Consider the following 27,560-nt stretch of genomic DNA (forward strand, 5'->3'; position numbering starts at 1 on the left):
ATTACCACCCAAACCCTCCTAATATAACCCCTATGTAGTTGCATGGGAGGCTCCTCCTCTCAACTCCTTCAAACTCCAGTTCAATGGTTCGGTCAAAAACAATTCAATAGTAGCAGAAGCCATCATCAAAGATAGTGATGGTACACCCATTGCATCCCAAGCTTTCAACCTTGGCACCACCAACAAACATAACAGAAGTTTTAGGTTCTCACGGGAATTATCCTCAGCCTCTAATAAGGGATACAAAATTTTCAAATCAAAGGAGACAATCTCCTAGTTATCAAAGCAGTGAGCGGTAACTAGTCGACCTTCGAATGCTTTAGAATGGCCCTCGTGAGGAAGAAGTCCTAATCCGTTAATTTTTTCTTACCCTATAAAACAGTAATAAATAAATAAACAACAAGAACAACCAAAAAAAAAAAAAAAAAAGCGAAGCCTAAATGACCAAAGTGTCCTCAATATTGGACTAACTCATCTCTTGATTGTGTACGGCTCCAGAGTCCAGCCCACAATAGCTCTGGGCTAGGTTGCTAAACATTGAAACAACTCAACTCCGTATTTTTATTTTATCGGGGTTTTTTCATTTCTTTTCGTTTTCGCACTCTTCCAGAACTCTCTCTTCATACAATCGCCTTGAACTAGGATTATCAAACACATTCTTTGAAGAAAAAACTCCCTTGATTCAGCAAAAATGGCGACTGTTATGCAGAAAATCAAAGATATCGAAGATGAGGTAATCTAATCTATATCTGTTTTCTGCCACTCTTTACTTATTTTTAATTAATTTTTTTTAGTATTTAATTTGTTATAGTTTATTGCTATTTGAAATTTATTTGGTGGTTAATTTTGTTTAAATTTTAGTTGTGCAGTTAATTGAGATGATTTTTATGCAATTTAATTTAGTTTTGTGGTATTGAATCTGTTATAATTTTATTTCAATTTGAAGTTTATTTGGTGGTTAACTTTGCTCAAATAATAGTTGTGGACAAAGTTAATTGAGATGAGTTATGTTTGTTATAATTAGATTTCTGTATTATTCTTAAAGCAATGGTGTATTTGATATTTGGATTCGTCGGAGTGACAATATATTTATTTCATGCAGATGGCAAGGACCCAGAAGAATAAAGCTACTGCCAATCATCTTGGATTGTTGAAGGTAATTATTGCTTAGTAATTAAGCTTTTTATCGAATTACGAAAGTTAATTTTTTTTTTTTGTGGCATTGACATTATAGGGATGGGTGTACATAGTTGTATTAATTTTGATTTGAGAGGTGAACAAATAAGCTTCTCATAGCTATAAGTATGTACTTAAAAAGAGCAAAGATATTGAGAATAGGTGAGCTAAAGAGTAAGTAGGAAAAATATTTTGTTTCGGCTATTGCATCAAAGATTGCTCTAAGAATATCTTATTTAAAAAATCTTTATAAATACATAATTAGAGATATTATGGTCAAATTGTGCGTTGATAACATGCACAATCATAATAAGATAATAAACAAAGGGAGCTGTTATTAATGTGTATTTGCCAAATATTTTCTTCTTTTTTTTTTTTTTTTTTTTTGGGGTTTTAAGATAATTTTTCTTGGATACAAAATTATAGATATTTGGCGATAACCAAATAGAATTGAGGAGTTGTGGTCCATTCTTAATTTTTAATGATATGATCTTATGTGACATGATTATTACAAGAATTAAGTGTTTAGCACCTAAAATAAGGGGAAGGGAACAAAGTCTAAGGCTTAGTTTGATTATAATCAACAGGGAATATTATCTATAGCTAATTGTAATCATTATTATTTGTTTAGTACCTAAAATAAGGGGAAGGGAACAAAGTCTAAGGCTTAGTTTGATTGTGATCAACGGGGAATGTTATCTATAGCTAATTGTAATCATTATTATTAATGTTTAAGAAGCTTATGTATATGAGGTCATTTTAATTCCTAAAAACTAGTTATGATAAGTAAAAATCTTTTTTAATTAATTCTAATCAATAACATTTAGTATGAATCGGTGAAAATCAATATTGTATACAACAATATATTTATTTCTTTCATTTCTAAAAGCTCTTAACATTTACTTTTTGTATACAAATTACGATAATTGTAGAGAGTGTTGATGTGGTGATTGGGTGTATGAAAATGGTAAATACAATAAGATTGTAAAAAGGTAGTCAGGTGTAAAACCATTTGGAAAAAGTAAGAGGGAGTGAGTGAAAATGTGTAAGTATTGTGGGTAAGAGGGGTAAGTTGGATAAAGGATTTTGCCAAAAATGAAATAAGTAAAGGTGTTTAGAAGAAAAACAGAAAAATGTATGAACTTTAACAAAGAAGGTAGTATTTGTTAATCACTTAACACCAATTTTAATCACTAATATATCTAACACTTTTTTACTCAAGTTACTCAACACTATTACTAAATACTAAATACTAAATACTAAATACTAACTCTACTTTAACTTTTGTGATTTAACTATGACGAAACATAGACATATAAGATCTTGTTAAATTTGTGTAAATGTATGTTTTCATAATACCAAAATAATTAGAGACATTCACATTAGTTATTAGTTTAATCAATAAAATCTTTTCATTTTAGTTGAATTCAGGTGAAGAGTACAAAGCCTTAGTGGTAGATTGTCAAACAAACAATTTTGTTTTTATGTCAAGATGAGGTGCACTAGCCCCCCCCCCCCCCCCCCCTATTTCCTTCACTCAAAATGGCAAAATATTACTTTCATTTCTTGTTCGCCTTCAAACACACTTCTATTTTTTTTTTTTAATTAATTTATTTATTTATTTATTTCATTCCTTCCACCTTATAATGAAAGTCCTCGAGCTTTCCCTCTCTTATATCATTAACTCCTCTCACGTAACTTTTAGAAATTTGCATTTTCTTACAATCCCTTTGATACCTTTGCAAAATTTTAACAATTCCTAAAGTAAAATGCTACTTGAAAGTACTATATTTTTCCTTGCTTAAACTTTTGTCCCTAAATAAGTCTTATTTTACCTTTATATATATATATATATTTTTTATATATATATATATATATATATTATATATATATATATATATATATATATATATATATATATATATATTATATATATATAGAAATGGGATCATGTGAGAACCCATGGCTTAGGTGAGAACCATTTAAGGGTGAAAACCCATCTTACACCATCCATTTTTATGTTATGGATGGTTGAGATTAAATCTTGGTGTTATGACTTGTGCAAGTGGGCCTCCTTTTTTTTTGTATTGGGACACACAATCTGTCAAAGCCTGTCATTATTGCATGCTTTTTTTTATTTCTTGCATTGAAACACGCTAATTTGCATTGGAAAACCAAGAGATTTAACTAGCTAATTTATTCCATTCATAATTTTCTCCTCTTTCTGATATATATATATATATGAACTATCTCCCCTTTCTCATTGACGCCATTATCACTCTCATCCAGCATATTTCAAGCTTGGTTGGTTCAATCATCCGTTTTTTTTTTGGTAAAGGTAGTATAAGATTTTTATTTCAATTGATTAGGACAATTAATTTTTGTTTTTTAAGAAAAAAAAAAATGCATATTCATGTAATAAATCTGCATATTTTGTTTACAAAATTTGCATATTTGATTTTTAATTACTTATTTTATTGTATTAAAGGAATAATTTTGAGATGTTTCAAAAGATGTTATTATTGTTTCAAAAAGACTTGTCGTTGTTTCAATTAAAAAATGTAATGTTACATTGAATTGTGTTGTCAACGTTACGTTAAAATGTAGTTGAAGTGTACGTTAATGATGTTTCATAAAATATATTAAGTGTTTCAATTTATAATATTAATGTTTCATATATATTATTGCTTGTTTCATATAGTTGGGCTTTATATGAACTAGGTTTACTGTGATTTCTTATACCTTATTGATGTTTCAAAAAACATACCTTATGTTTCATTTTATACTACTTATGTTCCATAAAATATATGTATTGTTTCATATACTAATGATATTGTTTTATACATAAAAATCATTGATGTTTCATATAATATTTCATTCGAATATTATTTATATTGTTCCAGAACTATGAACTATTGTCCCATAAATTATACATTGTGCATACATAAGAATTAATATGGTGAGACATATCATGTAATTGGAACTATGAGCATATCATGTAATTGGAACACTAGTTCTTATAAATGAAATAATATATAATATTTATGGGACAATAGTTCACATTTCTTGAACAATATAGTTATTATTTGACAATAATGGGCATATCATCCAATTGAAACACTAGTTCATGTCTATGGAACAATAGACCATATGTGTGGTACAATAGTTTAAATTTCTGGAACAACATAATTAAAATTCGAGAACTATGGACATATCATGTAATTGGAATACTAATTCTTATGTATGGAACAATATATAATATTTATGGGACAATAGTTCATATTTCTGGAACAATGTAAATACTATTTGACAATAATGAGCATATCATCCAATTGGAACACTAGTTCATGGCTATGGAACAATAGACCATATGTGTGGTACATCATTTCAAATTTATGGAACAACATAATTAAAATTTGAGAACTATAGCATATCATATAATTGGAACACTAATTCTTATGTATGAACAATGTATAATATTTATGGGACAATAATTCATATTTCTGGAACAATATAAATAATATTCGAATGAAATATTATACTTTCTCTGTTATTTTTTATATTGCATCATAGGGGTTTTGGAGGCAAAATTTGGTAGTGGGAAAAAGTAAGAGAGAGAAACGTAAAAATACAAAATTGTCCATGTAATGTAAAGATAAAATAAAAAGTAAGTGTGAAAAAGTAAGGGTATGTTGGGTATTTGCAGTGTGAACATAGATATGTTTTGTCCTAAAATGGAAGTGATGCAATATTTGTGAAACTTCCCTAAAAGGCAAGTGATGCGATATTAAAAGAACGGAGGAAGTATGAAACATCAATAATTTTTATGTATAAAACAATATCATTAGTATATGAAACAATACATATATTTTATGGAACATAAGTAGTATTAAATGAAACATAAGGTATGTTTTTTGAAACATCAATAAAGTTTTATACATATAGAGCCCAACTATACGAAACAAGCAATAATATATATGAAACATTAATATTATAAATTGAAACACTTAATATATTTTATGAAACATCATTAACGTACACCAACTACATTTTAACATAACGTTGACAACACAATTCAATGTAACATTACATTTTTTAATTGAAACATCGACAAGTCTTTTTGAAACAATAATAACATCTTTTGAAACATCTAAAAATTATTTCTTTAATACAATAAAATAATTAATTAAAAATCAAATATGCAAATTTTGTAAACAAAATACGCAGATTTATTACATGAATGTGCATTTTTTTTCTTAAAAAACAAAAATTAATTGTCCTAATCAATTGAAATAAAAATCTTATACTACCTTTACCCTAAAAAAAAACGAAATTAACAAAATGATAAAAGGATGTTTGCCACCATTAATGACATTGTGAATGAGCTTTTCCCAACCAAAAGACCATAAACATTTGACGCAATTGAAGAAGGAAGACCATTACTCAGGATGATTATTGATAATTCTTCTTCGTTTTCGTCCTTCTAAAATCAATATTCTTGAGGTAGGTTAGACATGGTTGCTTTTTTTGATAGGTAGACATGGTTGATTCAATGGCAGAAAGAATTCAGTAATGGAGGAAAGAGAAATTGGAAGATGGGAGAATTTCTAGAAAGAATAGAAAGTGGTGGGTCATAAGATTTTCTCTCTTTTCAATTTCTGGAATGCGTGCAAAATGGGGCTGATTAATTACACTTTCTATGCAAAATGTGTACTGTCAGATCTAATTAAATGGATGGCATGAGATTGGTTCTCATTTTAACCAGGTTCTCATATAAGCCTTGGTTCTCACATGATCCCTCCCCTATATATATATATATGCTCACTTTTAATCAAATAATGATTACCTTTAATCGACCTAATTCACTATTTCTTTTCTTATTGACCTTCATTTAAACATCTGCAAAATGCAAATGAGTAATCTATTTGAAACTGAAGGAATAGCATTATTGAAACCAATTTTTACTTCAAAACCTTGATCCTAAAGAAGTAAAACCCCCAATTAAAGAAGGCCTTTTTATTGGCTAATTGATGTATCAATCAAAGCCTTAATCCCATAAGTGGGGTCGGCTACATGAACCAAAAGTGATTATTCCGTATAGGTATAGTCATCCACAAAAATTGATGAGTTTAGTTATGATCTAATTGTGATGGGAGCCATTTAGCATAAAATGATGAGTTTAATTATGATCTAAATTTTAAATATTCCATAAGTCTGTATTATAATGTATTATATAGAAAACGCCTTGTTAATTTGAAAGAATATAGCTTTGATTTTATGATGGCTTATGGAATTTGTCCAGAAAATTTGTGAATAGCAATGTTACTGGGGTCTGAAGCCAAAATACACTCACATTAATCACACTACTGTGTATAGTTTATTTACCATATTCTCCGTTGCTAGTATGAAATCATATTCCCTGCATTCAGTTCCCGTTATTTATTTCTGAAGCATTCAAATCAATGAATAAATGGGATATTTGCATAATGAAGACATGAAGTTGAATTTCTTTATTTTTACTTGTATAGTACTCAGTTAAAGTTATATGGTTATCAAAGTTTCTTTTGTGTTACTGTGTCAATTTTGTTTCTTGTTCAGTATCCTTTCAAGTATGAGAATTTATTTTCTGGTTTTCTCTTACATTTTTTGCGTTGATTGTTTTGAATTGCCAGGCTAAACTTGCTAAGCTGCGGAGGGATCTTTTGACACCCACCTCGAAAGGAGGTGGTGGTGCTGGTGAAGGTTTTGACGTAACAAAAAGTGGAGATGCACGAGTTGGGTTGGTTGGCTTTCCATCGGTTGGGAAATCAACATTACTTAATAAGTTGACTGGGACTTTCTCTGAGGTATTGCGTCTTTTTCTCTGATCTCATGTTCACAAGTTGTTGGCAATAGAAGGGCTGGATTTGTTTCCTTTTGTTCTCTCTCTTATATTCACTATTATCTTCTCTTGCATTTGCATTTGCATGTACCCACACCTATTCCCGACTACCATCACACATGTTTTCTAACACTAATCTTCACACTCACATAGCCACAAGTACAAAATTCAGAAGGGGGTGGAGTGTGGAGGGGATGAGCTAGCAAATTAAAACAGATTAATTTTATTGAGCAGTAGACTACAGTTAAGAGACTAAAGACAGAGGAAGACCTTCTTGCTACTGGAAGTTCTCCTAATCCTTATTATATGTTGAACAGGTTGCTTCTTATGAGTTTACTACATTGACTTGCATTCCTGGAGTGATAATGTACAGAGGAGCTAAGATTCAGGTATACTTCAGCTATCAATTTATTGCAATATTTTTGATATTATTCTAGGTTCAGTAGCTTTTACTTTGTAGTATCATTATATTCATTATGGTCAAAAGTTTAATGGGACATCATTTTTATTGGACAATTTATGTGTATCTGTTGTAGTTTTTTTAATACTATACCCTCGTCTTCATTGGAATGTGAGGGTAAAATGTTATTTTTTGGGGATGTGTTTGGTTTCCTCGAATATAATATATTGAGGTCTCATTTTGCATGATTTTGCTGGTGTCTCAACTTTGAAAGGTCTGACTTTTGAATAAAAGTTTTAAGCTTCTAATGATGCTATGTATGAGGCTATAAAGATCAGTAATAATAGTATGCCCAAGGCTCATGGAATTAAAGAATTGGGAGTCTAAGGGAAGCCACCTTTTTGGAAGGGATCCAACTTGAACATGTTTTGATTGCTTTAGCCCTACATCTAGAGATAATTATTGCATCTAAAACTTTCACTCTGTCACTGAGACTCAGTTAGAAGGATGTCTCAAGTGTCAACTCGATGATCTTAACTATAATTTATAAGATCTTCTCCCAAATTTATCAGTGTCTTATCAATGTCCAATCGAGTATCCAACATGGGTATTTGAGATAATTTGAAGACTCATAGTAGCACAGCTTCCACTCTTATTGTCAATTTGTCATAGGTACTGATGTAAGAAAACTGTAATTGCAGGTCCTTGAGAATCTTTTTATTTTCTGACACAAACTTGTGTAGAATAGGTTTTTTTTTTTTTTTTTTTTTTTTTTTTTTTTTTTTTTGGGGGGGGGGGGGGGGGAAGAGTATAACAGTCTAATACTTAGAAATAAATTTAAGTCTCAGTAACTTGCCTAGCGTATTTTGACCCAAGTTGAGCATTCTTCAATGCGTGTGTACTGTGTAGTGATCATCCAGTTGCCTTTGTTTGTTCTATATGTTGGGGTATCTTAATTCAAGCTATGTTAACCAGGGATTTTTTGTGACTTGAACCTAGAAATCAAGACAAGAGAATAGGCGGCTCATATATGAGGATGTGGTCTGATTTTATTAGATTTATCCTTGTTGATATTTAGCTTCATAGCTTGTTTTATCCTCAATTTTGCCTTGATAGTGGAGTTGGATGGTGCATGGTCCTTGTATTATCAATGAAGTGTTTGGTATATCGTCTGTAGTACCATTTAATTTATGCCCCGCTTGTAACCTTAACAACCTGTCCATTTTAGAGCTGTGCTGTGATGCTCTTACACTTGCTATTAGTGATGGGACATCTCACTTTGTTAATTTGTTTGGCAGCTGTTGGACCTACCAGGTATCATTGAGGGTGCCAAGGATGGAAAAGGTAGAGGAAGGCAGGTAATAATTTCTGGCTTGCTATTCATGTCTTTATTTGGTTGCTTATGTTGTATATATGAGTTCGCTGGAAGTTAATCACTGTTTATAGACCAATTTATTTTTCTTCCTAGCAAGCAAGGTAGATCGAGGAGGGAATTAGGATCAGATGAATACTACCAGATCATAAGATCGTAAGACCTTACTATATAATACTCCGTAGCATATAATATGGATAATATTGCATACTTTGTATATGCCATACAAAACCACCTATTCTAAGTAATCCTAATACTTTGTATTAAATAGCCAAAAATATAAATATTGCTGCCATGCAATACAAAACTACATATGTTAAATTATCTTAATATTTAAAGGCATTGTTTTGCTCATATAAAGCCGATATTAAAGTATTTTCAATGGTACAAGTTATTAAGAACCATCACAATGATTAGATTTTTTGTTGTGTCGCTTCATCTAAGGCGACATTCCACGCATAACTCGCATTTAATTAATTAGTAAAAACTATAACCAACTTAAAGTTGTTATAAAATTATATGAATTTCTTTAATGTTTTCAATTTTCAAGCAACAATAGTTGATATAATTTTACTGATTGTTGAATTAAATAGTAATAAAAAATTATGTATGATATTGTTTATTCTTATTTATCATTGTATGTTGGATTTGATTGGTGGATCATAAGATTGTGGAATTGTATTGAGATCCTACCACTCTTAACCTTTTTTTTTACCCAAATATTTAAACGTTAAGAGATTTAAATCAGTGACATCAGGATTATAATGATCGGGTAGCAAGTCATTTGTAGAGATGAACCATGGTTCTATCATTCAAAATTGTTGATCACAATGAATGCTGTTTTTAATAGAGTGAATCAGCTGATTTCATGCTTGGACAGTTTCTGGTCAAATGTTCCGTGAACTTAGCTAGAACTGTCTGAATGGAACTCCCAAATCCTGGGAGATTTGAAAAAATTTGCATGCCTTCAACTTCATTCTGTGTTTCCCAAGGTTCCCAACCCATTTTGTATAATTTATCTTAAAAACAGTATGAAGAATCTGTGTAAGATAACCTAGATAATGGAAGAATCATTTATTTGTAGAAACTCTGCTCATTTGAACTGATGTTGTGAGTTCAAAATTTTAAATTCCGCTGTTGCTGTTCAACTGTTTAGTGTTTACTTATTTTCAGATTGTTGTTGGTATTTTTGATATATCTTGTTTTGATGTGGCTAGCCATTTTTGCGTAAATGAGTCCACTGAGTTTATGATCTTCCTGGTACAGTTAATGTGCTGTCTTGTAGGTTGTAGCGTATTAAAGCTTTAGAATTTAATGACATTTGAACTCTGTTTCATGACTTAAACCCAGTCCTGATTTTGCATTCTATGACCTCTCATATTCCACTTCTTAGCTAGGTCTAAGCAAACCAAACAAGTCACTAGGAGCCACCGTTAATTTTGTATCAGAGGACTGTTGGAGGCTGTTTTCTGAACTTCTAATCTTTAATGAAATACTTACAATCAGAAGCGCATAATCACTTCGTCCCTATTCAAGCTTTCTGTTTTTCCCTAATGGTTAGTTTAGATAGCAAAGTGTAAGGGAAAGGGAAGGGAGGGAAGAACAAGGAAAGGGGAAGAAAGGAAGGGGACGGAGAAGATAAGGTTATTTTTTTCCTCCAAATCTTTCCAACATTGGAAGGATTTGATTTATTAAAGAGGGAGAAAAAAATGAATCCTTACATTTCCCTTCCCTTCTTTCATAACAAATGGTATTCAAACAAGGAAGGATGGATCCCTTCTTTTCTCTTCTTTTCCTTTCCCTCCAATCTTCTCACTCCAAACAAAGTGTAAATGTTTGTCCCAAATAATTTTTTGGATTTTATGTGCTTCCCTTGGGGCTACTAGTTATAGAAGTTATTTCTTCCACTAAAAAATTATGGTTTCCATTTCTCTCCCATAATAATTAACATTAACTATGTTTTTCCACTCCTATGTTCTTATTAAGACTAATGAATCCTTCCATTTCCCTCCTAACAAAAGATATCCAAACAAGGAAGGATGGATCTCTTCTTTTCTATTCTCTTCCTTTCCCTTTAATTTTCTCAATCAAAACAAAGTGTAAATATTATAAACTTTCTGATTTCTCTACTTCCCTTGGGGCTAGCTATAGAAGTTCTTTCTTCCACTAAAAAATTATGGTCTCCAATTCTCTCCCATTATAAAAAATTGTACAATGCCATTAATCTACGTTTTTCCACTCTTTACATTCATATTAAGAGTAGGCATTTAGAGAAATGACTATAATCCCACAATTAACCAAATTTTATTGAACTTGAAAGAGTTAAATGCCGTGGTTTCTATTTGAGCAAGAATATTGTAAGAGCAACTCTAATGGTTGCCAATAGGTAGTTGCTTGCAAGTGTTTAAAAGATTAAGCTAGTAGCTATACTATTGGTGCATATGCTAATCTGCTTCATTACATTTTCTTAGCTTTGCAAATATCAGCAAACACAAATAATTTTTTATTTAATAAAAAATTAATAGGTTGTGGCTTACCATTGGGCGGGTAATGAGTCTAGAAGGGTTGTAGCTTTACTCTGAGAGTTGCCAAGGCATTATATACATATGATCAAGGTTAGAAATTTGCAGAAATGTATGGGACAAACCATTTTTTTAGCAGATAAGGTTGTTAGGAAGAGATCTCTATTCTTTATGGTTATTAGCCAAATAACTACTTTCACGCCATGTTACTCAATTTGGATACCCATGTATGTGTTAAAGTGTCCAACTCAGTTATTCTGAACAAAAAAATTTCATGATTTTGTCCTAAAATGAAAATGAAGTATCAATGTGCCTTACACTCTACTCATATCCGGCTTGGCTTTGAGGTGAAATGAAGAGTTCAAGTAACTTAGCTTTCACTTCCTAGTGCTTGTTTGTGACAAGAACTGACTGAGAATAACAATATTAAATAGAGTATAACAATGAAATATGGGGAAAGGTTTAAGCTTTCATTGATAATGGCCAAAAGGTTAACAAGATAACTTGAGGCTATCACTCTCTAGGGGTAACTTAAGGTTACCAATCTCTTTGCAATTGTCTTAATACTCAACATGACTACTATGCTAAACCTTCTTCTTTATATATACGAACTGCTACTTAAAAGTACTACAATATATGTCTTTACTTGCTCACCCTGTTGCACCCTCCCTAGTGTTTCATGCCTTTGTTTGCTTGTAGCTGGTCCCCACTATGATGTTGTATAATCTAAACCCTCCTTTTGTATACTTGGAGTAGTGGTTGTACATTAGAATGTGGGTTCATCACATCACATCACTTTCCCCCAAAAGAACCACCTTGTCCTCAAGGTGGAAAGATGGAAACTGCAAGTTCTGATTATCAAAGACTTCCCAATGTGCCTCAAAACTTGCAAGACCTTTCCATTTGATCAAAGAAACTCCCCCTTTCACCCTTTGCCTTGCTTCCAAAACATCCTCAGGTTCCGCAACCAATTCTAGATCAGCAGTAAACTAAGAGGGTGCACTGGTACAATCGGGTTATTGCTTTCTTCAATTGAGAGATGTAAAACACGGGGTGCACCTTGCAGCTCAATGGCTATTCCAATCAATGTGCTACTTTCCCAATGCGTTGGAGTATTTTAAATGGACCATAGAATTGTGCTGCTAGCCAATGAACATTGCCTATATGGCTGTAGTTTCGGAAAAACCTCCCCACCCACTTCAAATTATGCCTCTTTACGTTTTGGATCAGCAGACTTCCGCATTACTTGCTTTGCTTGATTTAAATTCATACACAACTCGTTCAGAATTAAATCCCTTTCTTTCAACTACTCTTCTTAGCTTCCCACCACCATTCGGTTATTCCCCAACCTCCACAACTTCAGGAGATCCCTCCCATAAAACATTGTAAACGGGATCATTTTTGTGGCCATGTGAGGTGAGGTGCTATGGGAGTACTTGGCCCACGGCAGCCATTGTGCCCAACTCTTTGGCCGAATAGCTACAAAACAACAAAGATACATTTCTAGGCCCTTGTTAACAATTTTTGTTTGCCCATCCGTTTGAAGATGATATGCGATACTCTTCTTTAGTTGAGTTCTCAAAGGTGGAAAAGTTCCTTCAAAAATTTAATCATAAATATCTTATCATGGTCAGATACAATTGAAGTCGGAATTCCATGTAACTTTGACTACATACCTCCGAAAGTAATCAGCCACCTTAAGTGCATTAAAGAGATGCTTAAAGCCGATTTAGGGTCTCTATTTAGATAGCTTATCCACCATAACAAGACTCAAATCCACCCCTTTCAATACGGGCAATCCCTCCACATAATCCATGGAGATGTCTTCCAAAATAACCCGTGGGATCGGTAATGGTTAGAGAAACCCAAGAGGTTTTTGTTGACACTTTGTTACGTTGACAGACATCATAAAGTTGCACATATTCCCCAATTTTCTTGTGCATACCGAGCCAAAACTAATTCGTAGCCATTTGAAGATAAGTTTTCACCTCCCCCTCGTGAGTCGTAACCACCCATCGAGGAGTCATGATATTGCTTTAGAAGCTTGGGAATGAACTGTGATTTTGGTGGTAGCACTATCCTTCCCTAAAAACCATTCGGCTCCCCTTTCTCCTCCTTTAATTGCTTTTCTACCTCCTCATCCACTTGTCCTCCTTGATTTCCCTATCCAACTAAGCCAATCTACAACTGTGGTACAAACCATAGACCCGTATTGCACTTCTAGCCCACCATTTTGTGACAGAGGATCAACCACTCAGTTTGAGGTCCTAGGTTTATATTGGATTTGAAATCTAAACCCATCAATTTATGCATCCATTTGTGATACTCTTCACCCAGTTTGTGTTGGTGTGTCAAATAACGAAGACTTTGTTGGTAAGTCCATATAATGAAGTGCCGGTGATAAGATAATGTTTCCGTTTCATCACTACCAAACTTATGGCCATTAACTCTTTCTCATACACTGATTTAGCCTGGATTTTTACCCCCAACAACTTGCTGAAATAGGCCGGGACGACCTTGCTTCATCATTATGGCACCCAGCCCATAGCCCGAAACGTCTGTTTCTAAGACAAATTCCCGCTTAAAATTCGGCAGACTACTATCGAGCTATTGTCATGGCCCTCTTCACCTCTATTAAGAGCCACTTTGCTCTACCGCCCCAAATTGTCCTTTTTCAATTATGAAGTTAATAGACTAGCAATTTGAGCATACTTTGCCACGAATTTGCAATAATACCCCGTGAGGCCAAGAAAACCCCGAAGCTTTTTTATAAAAGCTCCTCCTACTCCAAAATTGGTTTTTATCTAATCATTATCATTCAATGTAATTGCTTTTATCTTATATGATGTGATGAACTCACATTCGGTCGTACAACCACCACTCCAAGTATATAAAACGAAGGGGAATGCAACATCAAAGTGGGGACCAACTACAAGCAAACAAAGGCATTCAACGAAACACTTGGGAGGGTGCACCAAGGTTATGCAATACTGAGGTTGTATAATCTTCCCCCTCCTTTTGTATACTTGGAGTGGGCTGTACGGAAGAATATGGGTTCACCACAATTTAGTTAACCAAAAAAGTGGGGAAAGTTGGAATTCATGGGAATCGCAATTTTGGGTAGTTGTTTGGTTAGCACTATAAATTAGTTAAGGAGGAAGTAGAGCTTCCTAGAAATTTTTTACTTCTAACAAAACATGAAATTTGGGCACAAAACCCCCCTTGTTCATGAGACATTCATTGGAATTGGAACTTTTTTTAGTGCTAGCAAAATTGCACAAAGGAAGTAGCTTCCCATGATATGTGAATTCCCAAAGGAATTTACTATGCATGTAAACCAAAAAAGCATTCTGTATATTGGTTAGTTGCGTTGGAATTAAATTGCTATGGTAATTTACATTTCATAGGAAGTAAGTTCCTTCGTATATCTCCCATGAATTTGCTAAACTTGTTTCGTTGACATAAGGGAATTTTCATTTCGTGTGATTGTCAATGATGAGGGGAGGGGGGGGGGAGGGGTAAGTAGTAAACTTTTCGTCATATGTGGGAGCTCAAAATTCCTAGGAAGTTGTAATTCCTCCATTGCATGTGTCACCAAACAAGTGACCTAAGCATTTCCTAGGAATTACCGTTGCTTATGTCAAAAAAGTGTAACCAAAAAACACATAATTGATAGAACTACATGGAAGTATTTCTTTCTATGTTTTTACCAAAGTCACTGTGATACATCTCTAGTAACTGGCTCAATTTTATGATTTTCATGAACACTGTATCTAATTTAGTACTTTAGTAGTGGTGGTAAGACGATAAAAATAATTAATTAATTTTTATTTATGCTATAACTTAGCTACGGTAAAAAAAATAAAAAAAAATGAAAGAAAGATATATTAGAATAAGGCTATGTTTAGTTCAACTTATTTCAGAAATAATTAGATTAGATCTTATATTTAATTGCGTTTTTTTATCGTTGAATATCTTTATTTTGTATCTGGAAAGTACATATTAGTAAGAATCTAATGACATCTCATTTGATAATTTTTTAACTTACGGATTAGTGTATAAATTAGGTCAAAGTTTGGTCAAATCAAATCATATCTTGTGAACTGAACATAGTTTGAGTACTGTTATTTTGGTTCAAATTATGGGTATGTCCTTTATCTCTATAAATAGGGTGTCTGACCACCCAATAGCTGTTTGCATTCAACTTTCTCTTATTATCTTTTCCGGCCTTGCCAATGTGATCATAAAAAGTATGAATATTAAACATGAATGCCCTGTGGCAATATGCCCTTTTGTTTCCTGATGCAAAATGTAGCATTTTGTTAGTGCCCTGCGTCTGTAAGGGTTACCTAATACGCTCCTGCTTATTGTTACCCAAGATGCTAAGGCTTTTGAACAGGGGCTCACTCGGTCAGTCCTATTATTAAAAGAAGTAAAAGTAGACCAAGTGCCAAAAAAGCTGTGTCCTTTACCTCATTTTGTAGTGATAGTTGCAACTTATCCCTCTTAAGGCTAGCTCTTCTTTGTCTCCCTTTTGTGTGTGTGTGTCTGTCTCTGTCTCTGTCAGTCTGTGTTCTGCATGTTATATTTGACAAAATATGTAATATCGATTTACAGCCATATTTTATCAAAGCAGACACAAGAAGACTTAAATATACTTACTCTGTTTTTTTTAAAAAACTGTGCAACACCCCCCCCCCCTTCTCCATCCCCCATTGCAATTAAAATAGAATGGAGGAAGAACATTTTATATCTGAGTGTAAGTAAGCAATTTATGTGCTTTCCAGGTCATCAGCACTGCAAGGACGTGCAATTGCATATTAATTGTTCTTGATGCAATAAAGCCAATAACTCACAAGCGTCTTATAGAAAAGGAGCTCGAAGGCTTTGGCATTAGGTAATGTAAAATCTTCTATAGTCTATTCTTCTCATACTTTGTTGCGTATGCATTGTAATTTACTCTTAATTTTATACGGCATATGAAGATTAAGAACTCTATTTTTACCTGCTCGTAGACCTTGTCATAGTGTCTTGGTCCTATGGTTTTAAATCTACTAGGCATTTTGTGAAAAGACGTGTGTGATGTAGTGCCTCCTACCTTCACTTCACACCTCAGTAATGATAAAACCCGAAGCATTTTAGGGCGCCTCATGCTTTTTAAAGCTAATTTAATTGTCTATTGAGTTGACTGTGTCCGTTATTTTTTTTTAATCACGGTAATTGACCATTTGGTTTTCTGTATTGGCGGTACTATGTACTGTTAGATGTGTATAATTTTGCACTCTTTCCTTTTATATGTCCCTGCCTTACTCTTGTGTGCCTTTCTGGGAGCAGGTTGAACAAGGAACCCCCCAATTTAAGTTTCCGAAAGAAAGAAAAGGGTGGTATTAATTTGACCTCAACAGTTACCAACACACATTTGGATCTAGATACAGTGAAGGCAATATGCAGTGAATACAGAATTCACAATGCTGATATCACTCTTAGATTTGATGCAACTGCAGACGATCTTATTGATGTTATTGAGGGAAGTAGAGTTTATATGCCGTGCATATATGTCATAAACAAAATTGATCAGATCACTCTGGAAGAGTTGGAAATTCTGGATAAACTTCCTCATTACTGCCCAATTAGGTAGGTTACTCTTGTTATCAAACAGATTTGGTTGTCATCTGTTAGTTCTGTGTGATAACATTTCGCTTTCTTTCATGGCTTCAGAATTAATATCACCTCTTTTATTCCCGGTTTTTATTTATATGTTTATTATATTATTGATTATATTTATGATATTTTTGTCAAGAATCTATGTTTTGCAATCCCTTTATCATAAAATTTCGTTTTCTTGCATGGCTTCGTAACACGTTATTTTCTGAATTGTAGAAAGTCTGAGATGTTTTATGCTGTGGTCATACCAAGAGGGCATTAATTATTTTTGGTTCTTATTGTTGCATAAGAATCCTTATCAATGCTCCCTCCTCTCCCCCACCCCCCACCCCCCCCCCCCCATCCAAAGTCCAAAAAATCCTTTTGCATACATATATTGTCCTTTTGTGTTTTTACAATGCCAGCACAACTTCAGTTGATTCTGAAGAAGATTTACAGCCTCTTCTTCTTACTTGTTTAGTTGAAATCACTTTGCAGTGCTCATCTAGAATGGAACCTTGATGGTTTGCTGGAGAAGGTCTGGGAGTACCTGAACCTTACTCGTATTTACACAAAACCAAAGGGTTTGAATCCAGATTATAATGACCCTGTCATCCTTTCATCTCGGAAGAGAACTGTGGAAGATTTCTGTGAGCGAATTCACAAGGATATGGTCAAACAATTCAAGAAGTAAGTAATGTTGTGGATGCCTAAATTTACACTGCATTGTGGATGTTTCTATTGTCCATAGAGAAATGAAACCAATGTGCTTCATCACTTGTGAGTTTATCTTAAACCAAATAGAATGACATATTCCGTAGGAGGAGCAAGGAAAGGAATATAGCACGCCTTGCTAAGGCTGCTCAGATTTTGTCTGTTGAAGCTTGTCTTTTTACTCTAGCTTTGCATGACCCCTTCTGTGAGTAGTGTGGATGTTTCATGCACTTGTTCATTTTGAGTACTTAATTTCGGCTAAGCATAGTTTTTAAATGGTAATTATGTTTGTTTTCCCACTAACACGGATCACTTCCCCCAACTAAAATAATTTCAACGATAATCAGTCAAGTAAAAAGGCTACCAACAAGTTTCCTGTAAGTAGAGGTCATCCAATAGCTCTCCCTAATTTTAAGGCTTAGCTTTTGTTCTAAAATGCATGCAAAATTACCTTTTGACTAGAATTCTATTTCATACTTGCATTGGATTTCAAACCTCTTTGTGACCTCATCAGTCATCACTTCAATATCCAGAAAAGACTCGAGTTTTCTAAATTTCTTTGGGTTCTTAATTTTTTCTTAAGCTCATTTATCAAACCTTAGTCATTCAATACTAGCGAAAACGCTTTTTGAGTCTTTGCTTGATCTGCAATAAGGAAATACGACGTAATAAATTTTCCTTTTCTCTGGCACAGTGCTCTTGTCTGGGGATCTAGCGTGAAGCACAAGCCTCAAAGAGTTGGCAAGGTTAGTCCTGGGATTCTATGCTCTTTTTCTTTCCACTCTTGATGAAAATGATTATTTATTCTTCTGATCATGCATTTTTTGGTGCTCTCATGTCAGGAACATGAACTCGAGGATGAAGACGTGGTTCAAATCATCAAAAAGATCTAACTGAGCCTGGCATTCATAATTTTAAACAATTGACGACCAGCATAATTTCGAAGAAAATTTTTGTTAGAGAAATATTGTGGCAAAAGGTACAGAGGTCATGTTATCGATGTGTACTTCAGCTCTTTTCTGTGATGGAGGGATTTGGCTAGCTTGTACGTTGTGTTTTCTGCATACAAAGCAGAGCATGTTAGAAGGAGTTTTTTTTTTTTTTTTTTTTTTCCTGACAAAGGAGACGTGAAAAAAAAATAAAACAAACAAACAAAACTAAAACCGAAAGCAAAGTAAAGAACGTCTACGCTCAGACCCTGCTAGTTGATGCGCCATAGTGATTGCAGAACGAGACTCGACAGAATCTCCTGAAGGTCTTGTCTAATCCATAAAATAGAAATATCAACCGAGCGATGACCAGAGAACATAACTGGGATAGTACCGCAATCAGTGACAATCCAAAGGCGCCGAACCCCCCACCTGAGAACATGGTGCAGTCCGAACAAAAAGGCCAACAATTCCGAATGTAGAGCAGAAGAGGCAACACAAGCCTGAGCCCCCCCTCCCAAAATTTGAGAAGTATGCATATTAGCAAAAAACCATCCGGTACCAGCTCTGAGATCCCCCGGATCCCAAGCATCATCGAAAGCCAAACAAATTTCATAGTTTACCTCCTGTCATATATGAAGATGTCAGAACATGGAGGATAAGGACAAAGAAAGGAACCAAGAAAAGCCCTCGCCTCCCCACTCCGTTTGGCCCATCCATCAGCAATGGAAAACACTGTTTGAGGAGAATACATCGCACATCTAAACCTCAAACTATTCCTAGTAATCCATATGGCCCAAAGGAGACTAAACACACGATCCAGAGTAGACCATTCAGAAGCCACTGACACTCTGGAAATCAAATCAGCAAACAACTGCTCAAAGGTAACATCAGATAGGGAGAGCATCGGGAACTCCCTCAAGAGGTTATAGATTGAACAAAGGAACAATCCCGGAATAAATGAGCAGGTGTGTCAGGAGCCTGATGACAGAAACCACACCTGGGGTCAATCGGAATGCCCTTTGTCCGAAGTAACTCGGCCGTAGGAAGAGCCTGGTGCATGATTTTCCTACCAAAAATCTTCCATTTAGGCAAGAGAGGATATCCCCAGAACTTCTTCCACCACTGAGAAGGAACCAATGAAAGGGAAAGAGTAGAGATATTCTCCTAGGAGGGATAGGCCGATCTCGTAGAGAAAGATCCATCCTGAGTAAACTTCCAATTATGTTGGTAGCAGATGTCATAGGGGTACGACATATGCTATTAGAGTTCATAGAAAATATGATTTTTACAATCGTTACCTAGTGTTCCTGGAATCCCTGGATTTTGTATGGAGTGAAATGTTTTATTGTACTGTAATTTTAGAGATTGCAGAGTTTCTTGTATTGTCAATCCGTACCCCAGGTATAGATTGAGGATTGAGAATTTGAGAGCCGTGAATAAACTTTAAACTTATGACCTACTTAGAATGAACATGAAACTGTGATTGTTGCTATATTTGAAACCAATACATAATTGTAAATAAAATTCTAAACGGAGAGAACCAAGCTCTTGGAGTTTGTTTAAGAACCAATATGTGGACTTTTCAAGCTTACAAAAATTACAAGGAAAACCTGGAGACTGTTTTACATGTACCTTTGTAGAAATGTATTTTTGAATGAATATTCCGTTCAGAAGTAATATTTATTGTTAGTACCAATGCATGAACACAAAACTAGAGGTTTCAAACTAATCAATACATGCCTGCTAATGGTGGCCAAATACAAGTCTAGCCTTAATTTGCACCATGATACCATCAGAATTATACTTCACTCTTATATATCTCCTTGTAACCAAACCAGTTACAATCATAGTTACGACTTACGAGGTTTAAAGTCTCATATAATTTATCTTTTTAAGCCTTACATTCTTTGACCAGGGCTTGACATTGACGAAGATGCTTAGATGCCTTCTTATACTTTCAAGAGCTTGTAGTGTTCAAATTAATCAATACTAGATGAAGCTCGTGCGATGTACCGTTTATTTGTATTTTTTAAAATAAAATATTTTACTAAATACATATTTGTCTGATAAATTTTGTGATATTCGCTTAATATTACTTGAATTTTATTTTATTTCACAATCTAAAATTCTTAATCTAAAAAGATAATATTTTATTTCACAAAGTTTCATGTGTGGCTGGCCACACCTTGTGGTCGGGATTACTTGGTCAGGGGTTACTCGGTTGGTCAAGGGTTACTCAATCGATCAAGGGTTACTCGAACAAACAGGGTTTATTCGTTCAGTGTTTTTGGTGTATCTCAGCTGGCCACACGATATGGTCAACCACACAAACACGCTATTTTTGTAATTAATATAAAATTTTAGATCGAAAATAAATTGCAATTTTTTTTTTCATTGGCAAAATATAATTTTTTTTTAATGTGTCGCTCTGAAATATCTTGAAAAAACTCTCCTTTATGTAATTTTTGTAGCAATTTATCATAATCTTGGTTCCATTAATCACCCAAATAAATCATTTAATATTATTCATGATAATTATTCAAAACAGTAATCTTACTTGTCGCTCTGATATATTTTTTTTTTTTTAATGTATTCCAACATAGCACTTTAAAAAAAAACTAATCTTATGTGACATAATTCTATTGTAGCGTTTGAAATATATTAATTATTATACGTGGCGATTTTTTTTATTATAATCCTATATTGATTTGGGTATTTTTAACCCACCACGTGGACCAACCAGGCCGTGACACGTCTCACCCAAAGTGGACAACTAGGGCTAGACACGTGGGAGGCAGATACCCCATATGGAATTGGCGGCCTTCAAGGCCCAATTCCCTAGACTGCCCAAAAACGGCGTAGCCCACTAGTCCTAGGTTTCCGTAACCTAAGACAGGGGCACAAATCCCAATGACCCTATAAATAGGGAGATTTACCCCACTTTGGGGACACATTCAATATTGAAAACACTGAATTCACTCACCTTAGAGAAAACACCTGATCTCGGAATCTAAGAAGATCTCACTTTACTTTTCGCACCTTTTTACATTCTTCGATCAGTTCTAACTTGATCGTCGGAGGCAGAACTCCACCCAACCGGAGTCTCCGTTGTTTTACAGGTACAGGCTCCCAAAATCCAGACTTAGTGACGTAACTCTCCCGAGGGACACAAAAACCCCGAAACATTTGGCGCCGTCTGTGGGGAGAGTACCTCTAAGATGGATTCACAACAGTCTGTACCGCCTCCTAATGAGTAACGCCCTATGGCCGAAGCTGAGGTCTCTTCGGACCATGACAGTGATGACGACTTTAAAGTCAAAACCTATGTGGCCACTGATGGGTTACTCAGAACCAGACTCACCCGTCCCAAGGAAAGAAGGGAACGGGGCGATGATCAAGCTGGTCTAAGTAAATCATCCGGAGTGCCGTCTGAACAACACCAGGCGGTGGAAGGCACAACCTCAGTCACTCGAGACGAACTCATGAAATTCATGACAAGTTTCAAGGGGGATATATAGGACTTGATCAACAAGAGGACAACTGGCTCCAACAAAGGTCAGTCGGCCAAGAAGCCTTCTCTCTCTGAGAAGAACAAGCCAGTTAGGGACCGAGAGCCCACTCCGCATGCTAAATCAAAGGAAGGGAAGCGGCCCTTGATTGATCTTTCCAAGACCCGATTCCCTAAGACAAGGAAGAGGAAGGCCATCCGGTATGTTCAGCCAAATGGCTCAAAGAAGACATACTCTGATGCCCGGTTCCTAATCGAGCAGAGGAGAAACCAGCAACTGTCTGAGTCGACTTCAACGTCGAGTTACCCAGACAACTTCCAGAATACCTCAATGAGGTATTCTTAATCTTTACGAGTGAGTCAGTCAGGCGGCCCGTCCATTTACACTGGCCCTTAGATGATCCATTCGGCCCCGTATGTGCCTCAGCAGCCATACATGCCGTATGGACAACCTTACATGAAACCCGCCCTCTTTGGGGGTTAGGCGGCACAAAACGTCTAACCTTTGGACTGGCAGCTCTGTCTGCTAAAACTTAGGGAACAACCTTTTGCGTTCTCCAAGGAAATAACCGAGGCGGCACAGCTGGCCAAGGTTAAGAATGTCATGGTGGGTACTTATGATGGTACCACCAACCCTAAAGACCACCTAATGGCCTACACCTACCTCATGTACTTGCAGGGGTTGGATGACGCTTCCCGGCTACATTGAAGGGCATCGCCTAAAAATGGTTCGACAACTTGCCAGCTGACTGCATCAATAGCTTCAAGACGCTTGCGTTCTTGTTTGCTTCTAACTTCTCTATGAATATCCTTGCCAAGAAAACAAGTCTTGACTTGGGTGCAGTGCAGTAGGGGGATAGAGAAGGGTTGCGGTCATACGTCAGACGGTTCAATCTGCTGAGATCCAGATTCAAGGGCTGTCTGATGATGTGGCTTATACAGACTTTTTCAAGGGTCTGAAGGACGGGTCGACTTTTAAGTTCGATCTCGTCAGAAAGAGGGTTTCCACACTCCAGAAAGCGCTGATGGAGGCAGAAGCTTATATACAGGCGACCGAGCTCTGCTCCATCAGCAAGCAGTCAGACTCCAAGAAGTCTGACAAAAAAGAGAGTCGGCAAGCTCATACGACAAAGAAAGCTGAAGAGAGTAAGAAGAGAAAAGAGATATGGGCGGTTGACGACTCTGATCAGTCGTCCTAGAAGAAAATGAAAGAGTGTAAACCGATACGTCCCAAAGTACGATTTTAACAAAGACTACTACTCCATCCTCATGGAGATAAAGGACCGGGTGACCATAGAGAAGCCCGCTGCTATGAAAGGTTCCGCCAAACTTTGGAACAAAAACAAGTACTGCCACTTCCATGAGGATATTGGCCATGACACCAATGACTGCTATAGTCTCAAGAGGCTGTAGGATCGTCTGGCTGATAAGGGGGTGTTGAAGTCTTACATCCTGAAGTCTAAGGTGATCCTGAAGACAAACCCCGGGCAGTCGTCCAAAAAGGATGTCCAACCTACTAGTAGTTCGGACACTAACAAAGAGCCAATCTACACAATAGCAGGCGGCTTTGCTGGAGGGAGCCCAACCATTAGTGGCACCAAGGACCATGTCAGACGGTTGGATGTCAGTTCAGTTGATGAGGGCCAGGCGTCTACTAACACCTTCCCGGAGGTCATCATCACTGAAAAGGACAAAGGCAAGGTCCGCCGACCGCATGATGACCCCATTGTCATTGAGTGCAAAGTGGCCAACCAGAAGGTCGGAGGGATCCTCATTGACACCGGAAGCTCGTCTGACATCATCAGCTATAGGTGCTTGTCGAAGTTGAAATACAAGCCCGGCAGCATGCACAAGGTTTCTCACCCCTTGGTTGGTTTTGGGGGTGGAGTTGTGCACCCAGTAGGACGGATTGACCTACCCATTTGGCTGGGGGAGAAAGGAGAGGGACGCCACATGGTAGTCCGGTTCTTGGTCGTAGAGGAGCTGACTGCCTATAATCTGATATTGGGCTGTCCGACTCTGAATGAATCCAAGGCCGCCATTATTCCATCCCTCATGCTATTGAAATTTGAGAAGGCTGATGAGTCTGTTGGCTCCCAGAACGGGGATCAAAAGACGGCTAGAGAGTGCTACCTCTCAGACGTCAAGCCCACAGTGGCCTCAGTCGGCCAGGGTAAGGAGCCAATAGAACTTGACGATGTCAAGGAAGCTGAGCTTGCTCCACCAGTAGTCGGGAAAAAGAGAAAGGTCGTAAAGAAGAAAAGGCAATAGCAATCACTGACCAGGGAACGATCGGATGAACTTCGTCCCCAGCCGGCTGGTGAACACATTGATATTTCTCTAGAAGACACACATCTGGAGCGTATTGTTTAGGTGGGGACAGTTGCTTTTGCAAAGTTGGGTGTAGACTTGCACAATTTTCTGAAGGAATCTATAGACATCTTTGCCTTTGAAGTGGAAGAGATGCCAGACATCAGCCCAGATCTAGCTGTCCAAAGCTTGCCGTGGATCCCAAAAAGAAGCCGGTTAGGCAAAAGAAAAGAAACTACGGTGAGGAGAGAAGTCAGGCGGCAGCCGCCGAAGTGAAAAAGGTGTTAGATGCTGGGTTCATTCGGCAGTGTCACTTCTCAGATTGGGTTGCGAATGTTGTGTTTGTAAGGAAGCCGAATGGTACTTGGCGCATGTGTGTTGATTACACTTAATTGAACAAGGAATGTCCGAAGGATAGTTATCCACTTCCAAAGATCGACAGTCTGGTCGAATATACAGCCGGACATGCTTTGATGAGCTTTATGGACGCCTATTCAGGCTTTCACCAGATACCCTTGTGGAAAAAAGATCAAGAGAAGACGACATTCATCACTGATCAGGAGTTATTCTGGTATACTATGATGCCGTTTGGTTTGAAAAATGCGCCTGCTACTTTCCAAATGAATGATTAATACAGTCTTCATTAATAAAATTGGGAGGAATGTAGAGGCGTACATTGATGACATGATAGTCAAATCCAAACTACAGATGGATCACCTTGCTGACCTCCGAGAAACCTTCACCACACTCACGCCGCACAAGGTCATGCTCAATCCCAAGAAGTGTGTCTTTGGTGTTGAGTCTGGGAAGTTTCTCGGATTTTTAATTGATCAAAGGGGAATAGAGGCCAACCTAGAGAAGATACAGGCGGTTATTGACATGAAGTCACCCCGCACTGTCAAAGAAGTTCAGAAGTTAACAAGTTGTCTGGCGGCATTGGGGAGATTCCTCAGCCGGTCAAGTGACAAGTGTCTCTATTTTTTCCAAGCTATCAAAAAGAAGACTAGGTTTGAATGGGGGGATGATGCTGAGGTGGACTTTCAGAAATTGAAAGAACATTTACACTATTTGTCGAGGCTTGTTAGCCCTCTGCCAAAGGAGGTGCTTTACATGTACTTAGCCGTCTCAGACCATGCTCTCAGTGTCGTTCTCCTTGCTGAAAGAGACAACATCCAGCTCCCGGTCTATTTCATTAGTCTTGTTCTTCGAAATGGTGAACTACGGTACCCAATGGTTGAAAAATTTGGCCTAGCTTTGTTCATGGCAGTCAAGAAGTTGAAGCTTTACTTCTTGGCACATCCGGTTGTGGTCTACACAGACCAACCCCTCAAGCGGCCAATGACAACTTTGGAGTCATCCGGTAGGATGCTTAAATGGGCTATTGAAATGCAAAGTCTTGAAATCTCTTTCGAACTAAGGAAGGCAGTGAAGGGTCAGGCGTTTGCCGACTTCATTGTCGAAATGACAAGGCCGGCTGAGCCGGAGAATCTTGACCAGGTTTGGAAAGTGTATGTAGACGGGAGCTCTACTATGAACGGCTGTGGTGCAAGGGTTATATGTCAGTCCCCTAAAGGGGACACGTATGAATATGCACTGCGGTTCAAGTTTCAAGCCTCAAGTAACGAGGCGGAATATGAAGCCCTACTAGCAGGTATTTGCATGTGCAAGGCGGCAAGGGCAAGAAAAATTGACGCTTGCTCTGATTCACAATTGGTTGGTAGCCAGTACCATGGTGACTATGATGTCACCCATCCGTCCATGATCAAATATTTGCAGGCGGTCAAAGAAGAGGTTGGGACACTTGATGAATTTCATCTAAGACAAGTGCCCTGGTCAGAGAACAATTAGGCGAATTCTCTTTCTAAGCTGGCATCATCTGCCTCCTATGATACACCTCGGTCGGTCTTTTGGGAAGTAATGGAAAAACAAAGAATTGAAGAAGATCCCATTGGAATACTAGATCGGATTCCAACCTGGATGGATGGCATCCGGGCCTATCTGCTAGACGGAACTTTGCCGGATACATATCTAGAAATGGCTGCAATGAAAAAAAGTGCGGCCAACTTTGAGATTCATAATGGAGAGCTTTTCAAGAAGGGTTTTCTGCAACCTCTTTTGAAATGCATCACCCTAGAAAGGGGGCAAGAGATTTTGGAGGATCTGCACTCGGGCTTTTGTGCCTCACATATAAGCGGCAGGTCTCTAGCAAAAAGGGCCAGGCGGCAAGGCTACTTCTGGCCCACTCTTGAAGCAGACGCCATGGAAATGGTGAAGAAGTGTGATAAGTGTCAAAGATTTGGCAAGCTCATCCACCGTCCGGCCACTGGTCTGACGGCCATTCACAGCCCAGTACTATTCGCCAAATGGGGCATGGACATTCTAGGTCCGTATGCTCCTGCGCCAAGTGGACGGCGGTATGTTCTAGTCGCCGTTGACTACTTCACCAAGTGGGTAGAGGCAGAGGCGGTCAAAGGAATTAAGACCAAGGATGTCATCTCCTTCATCTGGAAGAATATCATCACCCGGTTTGGGGTACCTATATTTATGGTCTTTGACAATGGCTCTCAGTTTGAGATGCCTACACTAAAAAATTGGCTGGAAGATCAAGGGATCTCCCAATATTTTGCGTCAGTCGGCCGCCCCCAAGAAAATGGCCAGGTTGAAGCCTTCAACAACCTAATCTCAGACGGCATTAAAAAGAAAAATGAAAGAGCAGGCGGTTTATGGGCGGATGAGTTAACTCATGTCCTACGGGCCATTTGAACAACAGCAAAAGGGGCAACCGGCGAAACCCCATTTCTCATGGTGTATGGTGCTGAGGCCGTCTTGCCTATTGAGCACTAAGGCACGACTGTTCGAGTCATGTTATATGATGGAGAGGAAAACTGGGAGGCTATGCGGTTAGCATTGGACACACTCCCGGAACGCAGGGGCAATGCCGCCTTGCGTCATGAGATTTACCATCTGAGAATGACAAGAGCCTACAACAAAAGAGTGCACCAACGACCCTTGAAAGTAGGGAACTTTGTGTTACGGAAAATGGAGGTAACTGGTAGGGCCAATGAGCAAGGCAAGCTGACACCCAATTGGAAAGGTCCCTAC

General features: G+C 37.1%; 1 protein-coding gene across 1 annotated transcript; it reads left to right on the forward strand.

Moving 5' to 3' along the window:
- The first annotated feature begins 550 nt into the window (after window positions 1–550).
- LOC110702938 (developmentally-regulated G-protein 3-like) lies at window positions 551–20,132 on the forward strand. Its single transcript, XM_021880699.1, has 10 exons — window positions 551–733; window positions 1,103–1,156; window positions 6,849–7,022; window positions 7,375–7,446; window positions 8,756–8,815; window positions 16,139–16,248; window positions 16,686–16,985; window positions 17,493–17,684; window positions 18,403–18,454; window positions 18,551–20,132. The coding sequence occupies exons 1-10, from the start codon at window positions 692–694 to the stop codon at window positions 18,599–18,601; spliced, it is 1,107 nt and encodes a 368-aa protein (XP_021736391.1). The 5' UTR covers window positions 551–691; the 3' UTR covers window positions 18,602–20,132.
- The last annotated feature ends 7,428 nt before the right edge of the window (window positions 20,133–27,560 follow it).

The sequence above is a fragment of the Chenopodium quinoa genome, unplaced genomic scaffold, assembly GCF_001683475.1.
Source record: "Chenopodium quinoa cultivar QQ74 unplaced genomic scaffold, ASM168347v1, whole genome shotgun sequence".
In the NCBI taxonomy this organism is placed as follows: domain Eukaryota; kingdom Viridiplantae; phylum Streptophyta; class Magnoliopsida; order Caryophyllales; family Amaranthaceae; genus Chenopodium; species Chenopodium quinoa.

Excerpts from the sequence above, each read along its gene's own strand:
- LOC110702938 (XM_021880699.1), top strand. The coding sequence starts at position 692 with ATGGCGACTGTTATGCAGAAAATCAAAGATATCGAAGATGAG. Across the intron at positions 7,023-7,374 it reads TGACTGGGACTTTCTCTGAG|GTTGCTTCTTATGAGTTTAC; the intron begins GTATTGCGTCTT and ends TATGTTGAACAG. Across the intron at positions 16,249-16,685 it reads CTCGAAGGCTTTGGCATTAG|GTTGAACAAGGAACCCCCCA; the intron begins GTAATGTAAAAT and ends TTCTGGGAGCAG.